The 5,464-nt window shown below is 41.9% G+C and overlaps 1 protein-coding gene across 1 annotated transcript; it reads right to left on the reverse strand.

Moving 5' to 3' along the window:
* Positions 1-4,125: 4,125 nt before the first annotated feature.
* On the reverse strand, positions 4,126-5,104 carry LOC310826194 (uncharacterized protein; the record flags this gene model as incomplete). The annotated part of the gene is made up of 2 exons (XM_083700917.1): positions 4,309-5,104; positions 4,126-4,226 (listed from the first exon to the last, which is right to left on the reverse strand). The coding sequence occupies exons 1-2, from the start codon at positions 5,060-5,062 to the stop codon at positions 4,126-4,128; spliced, it is 855 nt and encodes a 284-aa protein (XP_083557043.1). The 5' UTR covers positions 5,063-5,104.
* Between the last annotated feature and the right edge of the window lie 360 nt (positions 5,105-5,464).

Genomic DNA, 5,464 nt, shown 5'->3' on the forward strand with positions numbered 1-5,464 from the left:
GGAGGGATTTGGGGGCGGGGTGAGAGGAGGATGTACCAGGGAGGGAGAAATTGAGGGGGGCCAAGAAGAGGAAGGTTTTCCCCCTCCCTTCTTCCTTCAGGGGATGAGGAGAGCGGGAAAAGGTTGATCCCGCCAATCCATTTGCAAAGCGTGTTCCCCCCCTACAATGTTTGCATTGCAAAATCCCTCCCCCACACCACGAGCTTAGATCCATTCCATGTTTTAGGACGGTATTGGTGCACATTGAGCAGCGGGTTAGGGTCTGTGACTCCTGTGTTACGGAAAAAATGGGGCTTGGGCTTTTGCACACACGCCCCCCCCCCGACACCCAGGTAAAATTCCTCCCTTGTGTCTCCGTCAGAGGCAACACAATGAGGCCAGGAAGAAAGCAAGGCAGCTGTTGATCTGTTTGCGGGCAGAGCCCCCCCCCCCCCCATGCGCGGAGTGAAGCAGCCCAGAACTAAAGCGCGTTGCAATTTATACAGCCTAAGATAGTAGCCCCCCCGTCACAGAGAGAGCACCCCAAAAACATCTCCGTTTGCGCCACAAAATGCGTTGTACCTGGAAATCAGATCAGAGTCCGAGTTCGTGTTTTGGCAACATGACAAGTCTGTCTGTCAACCGGGATGCCTGAGGATTCCTGCTCCCTGCCTTTTCCGGGCCAGCCGGAGAGATCATTGGAAAGGGCGGATTTCTTGACTCCAGAATCCATCATCGCAGACCCGTTTCATTCAGGCATAGAGATCTGCTCTTTGGACAAGTCTGCTTGGATCATGGGGATCACCAATGGATCATCACTGGATCATCCATGATGTCATACCCATCTCAGGGGTGGGTGGCCCTCAGGAAGAATCTCCTGCCACGTGACTGGGGGAGTCTGGAGGCTGACGGGGGTCAGACAGGGCTGCTGTTTTGCTCTCCGTACTATTTCAGCTCAGGTTTTCCTGGCAGAAGTTACATTTCATCCAGAAATGGGTGGATTCATTGAGGAAACGGGGCTAAGCGAAAGCATCCGTTGTAAAGGGGCAAATGTGTATACTTTGTTACCACCCAGTGAGTTGTGTTGCAAAGGCCATTTGAAGAAAGGCTTCTATTGTATCACCTGCGGCTACATGCCGGAGTTTGGATCTTTTTGCGGAAATGTGTCTGTGTAAATGCACTTATCCCCGTGCATTTATAATGGCAAGACATTAAATCCCATGAGATCCACAAGCACCAAACCCATAAGCTCACATAGGAGTCCAAAAGCACAGAACGAAGCAGCCCTATCAAAAGCTGGGTGTCTAACAACAACAACAGCAACTTTTTTTGGACCCAACCCATCAGACTGGTTTGCTCCATGGAAGACACAAGATTTGCCCACGCTGGAGGAATGGCAGTCGCAGTTGATGGACTATATGGAGCTGGCTGAAATGACTGGCAGAATCCGAGACGTGGGAGAAGAAACAACTGAGGAGGACTGGGAAAAGTTTAAGGACTATTTGAAAAAACATTATAAGCTGTATGAATGTTAAAAAATGCACCTTTCAGGAAATTCTAGCTTCAGCAAATGTAAGTTAATGAAATGAAAATTAAGACACAAGAATTCAGAGGTAAAATAATGAAATAACTTTATTGTGTTTAATATAAAACATATAAGAATTGAGCTACAGTAAAATTGAAAATAGGGAACATGATAAAATGGAAGTTACAACAAGTTTTGAAATAAGTTAACAAATTGCTGATGCTTTATAAGACAGAGAACGCAGGGTTCGGAGGATGTGGGGAAGTCCTATAGAATAGATGGAAAAAGAATATGGAAACTTGTTACTTATACCCTATCTTCTTATAACCACCCTTTATTCTTTTTTCTGTATTTCTAAAAAGCAATAAAAAATGTTTTTTTTAAAAAAACAGACTGGTTTGCTCCAGCCACTCTGGGCAGCTTCCAAACGAAGAGAAGAAAACATAACCAAACATGAAATATTAAAAGCACACTTTGTTTTGTTTTTTTTAAAAAAAAAATTAAGGTTTTCAAAATATTACAAAAAGAAAAAATAATAAGAAAAAATACAAAATAAAAACAGTTAAAAACAATTCAGTCTTTCCATGTCTTATTTTTCATTTGCCTGTTCCCGGGACCTCCTCACACCTCCCTTTTTTGTATCCAGTTCAATTAGTTGGTTCAGCAAATCCTTTCCCTCTTCATTTTTATCCTAATCTTTAGTCTTAATATATTATGACTTTAAATTATCACCTGTTAACAATCCATTTTTACACGTCTTTTTAACATTACTGCTAAAAATCACTTAACTTCAATCCAACATCATTCTAACATTCATTAATTTTGCAGTATTTTTGTAAGTAATCTTTAAATTTCTTCCAATCTTCTTCCACCGACTCTTCTCCCTGGTCTCGGATTCTGCCAGTCATTTCCGCCAGTTCCATATAGTCCATCAACTTCATCTGCCATTCTTCCTGTGTGGGTAAATCTTGTGTTTTCCAATGCTCACAATAAGTATTCTTGCTGCTGTTATTGCATACATAAAAAAAGTTCTATCTTTCTTTAACACCAATTGGCCGACCATGCCCAGGAGAAAGGCCTCTGGTTTCTTCAAAAAAGTATATTTAAATATCTTTTTCATTTCGTTATAAATCATCTCCCAGAATGTCTTAATCCTTGGGCATGTCCACCAAAGGTGGAAAAATGAATCTTCAGTCTCATTACATTTCCAACATTTATTGTCGGGCAAATGGTATATTTTTGAAGCTTGACTGGTGTCATGTACCACCAGTAAATCATTTTCATTAAGTTTTCTCTTAAGGCATTACATGCCATGAATTTCATACCCGTGGTCCATAACTGTTTCCAGTCAGCCATCATTATGTTATGCCCAACACCTTGTGCCCATTTAATCATAACTGATTTCACCATTTCATCCTGAGTGTTCCATTTCAACAGCAGGTTATACATTCTTGACAAATTCTTAATTTTTGGATCCAACAATTCTGTTTCCAATTTTGATTTTTCCACCTGGAAACCAACTTTTTTGTCCAAATTGTAAGCCTCCATTATTTGATAATAATGGAGCCAATCTCTCACTTTGTTTTTCAATTTTTCAAAGCTCTGCAATTTTATTCTATCACCGTCATGCTCCAAAATTTCCCAATATTTCAGCCATTTGGCCTCCATATTGAGTTTTTTCTGTGCTTTCGCTTCCATTGGTGACAACCATCTTGGAGTTCTCTTTTCTAACAGATCCTTATATCTTATCCAAACGTTAAACAATGCTTTTCTAACAATATGGTTTTTAAAAAGCTTTATGTACTTTTACCTTATCGTACCGGGATGCGGGTGGCGCTGTGGGTAAAACCTCAGCGCCTAGGACTTGCCGATCGCATGGTCGGCGGTTCGAATCACCGCGGCGGGGTGCGCTCCCATTATTCGGTCCCGGCGCCTGCCAACCTAGCAGTTCAAAAGCACCCCTGGGTGCAAGTAGATAAATAGGGACCGCTTACCAGCGGGAAGGTAAACGGCGTTCCGTGTGCTACGCTGGAGTGAAGGTGGGGCCCCCAGGAGATTTCTACTGGTACCTGTAGCCCGTCCTTCCCCCTCTTGAAATTAGGCTTGGGGGAAAATCTCCCATTCAATTTCAGTATTTCAAGTTTTCTTCAGAACGTGGAGGGCAGGAGGCAGCGATGAAGTTCTGGTGAAGAAGCAGTGCTTGGAGATCATGCGGTGGGGGAGGGACAGAGTTTAGTGCAAAAACCAAAGGTACTTTTATCTAAAATTATACTCACTATTGTGAGATGTTCCCTTATTTCATTATTATATAGTTTTACATATAAACACCAGAGCTTCACATATACCTCATGCTTTTAGGAATGGTTTCCTGCTGAATTCATTGCTCAGAGTGGACTCTGAGAGGAAGACATCCCACACTCCATACATCTAAATGGCTTCTCCCATGTGAGAGTCCTTGGATGTTCCTTAAAGACTCCATTATAAATAAAGCACTTTTTGCAATCTTTTCATTTAAACTGCTTCTTCTCTCTGAGTTTGTTGATGGTTTGAAGGATTTCAACTCTTAAAGTTCTTCCTGTTCATTAGTCTGTTGATTCTGAACTTCCACTAAGAGTGAACCTCTATCTTCTTTCCTGATATTTATATGGTTTGTCTTTTGTGTGAGTTTGTTGACAAAAATCAAGGGTTCCACTCTGACTGAAGCTCCTTCCACAGTTCATACCTTTAAATAGTTTCTCCCCTGTGTGTCTGCTGATGTGTTCTAAGATTTCCACTAATACTAAAACTCTTTCCACACTCCATACATTTATATGGTTTCTCTCCTGTATGAGTCCGTTGATGTTTCCTAAGGCTTCCATTTTCACTAAAGCTCTTTCCACACTCCATACATTGAAATGGTTTCTCCCCTGTGTGAGTCCGTTGATGATTTCTAAGGTTTGCACTCTGACTGAAGCTCTTTCCACACTCCATACATTCATATGGTTTCTCCCCTGTGTGAGTCCGTTGATGTCTTCTAAGGCTTCTACTTGAATTAAAGCTGTTTCCACACTCCATACATTCATATGGTTTCTCCCCTGTGTGAGTCCTTTGATGATTTCTAAGGTCTCCACTCTGACTGAAGCTCTTTCCACACTCCATGCATTTAAATGGTTTCTCCCCTGTGTGAATCCGTTGATGTTTTTTAAGGTCTGCATTCTGATTGAAGCTTTTTCCACATTCCATACATTTATATAGTTTCACCCCTGTGTGAGTCCGTTGATGTGTTCTAAGGCTTCCACTATCACTAAATCTCTTTTCACACTCCATACACTGAAACGGTTTCTCCCTTGTGTGAGTCCGTTGATGTTGTCTAAGGTGTCCACTCTGACTGAAGCTCTTTCCACACTCCATGCATTGAAATGGTTTCCCCCCTGTGTGAGTCCGTTGATGTTGTCTAAGGTTTCCACTGTGACTGAATCTCTTTCCACAATCCATACATTTAAATGGTTTCTCCCCTGTGTGAGTCCGTTGATGTTCTCTAAGGTTTCCACTGTGACTGAATCTCTTTCCACAATCCATACATTGAAATGGTTTCCCCCCTGTGTGAGTCCATTGATGTTGTCTAAGGTGTCCACTCCGACTGAAGCTCTTTCCACAATCCATACATTTAAATGGTTTCTCCCCTGTATGAGTCCGTTGATGTTGTCTAAGGTTTCCACTCTGACTGAATCTCTTTCCACACTCCATGCATTGAAATGGTTTCCCCCCTGTGTGAGTCCGTTGATGTTGTCTAAGGCTCCCACTATCATTAAAACTCATTTCACACTCCATACATTGAAATGGTTTGTCCCCTGTGTGAGTCCGTTGATGTCTTCTAAGGCTTCCACTATCATTAAAGCTCTTTCCACACTCCATACATAAATATTGTTTTTTCCCTGTGTGAGTCTGCTAGTGTGTTCTAAGTTTTGCATTGAAAGAGAA

This window comes from Podarcis gaigeae, assembly GCF_964106915.1.
Source record: "Podarcis gaigeae genome assembly, chromosome: 10".
In the NCBI taxonomy this organism is placed as follows: domain Eukaryota; kingdom Metazoa; phylum Chordata; class Lepidosauria; order Squamata; family Lacertidae; genus Podarcis; species Podarcis gaigeae.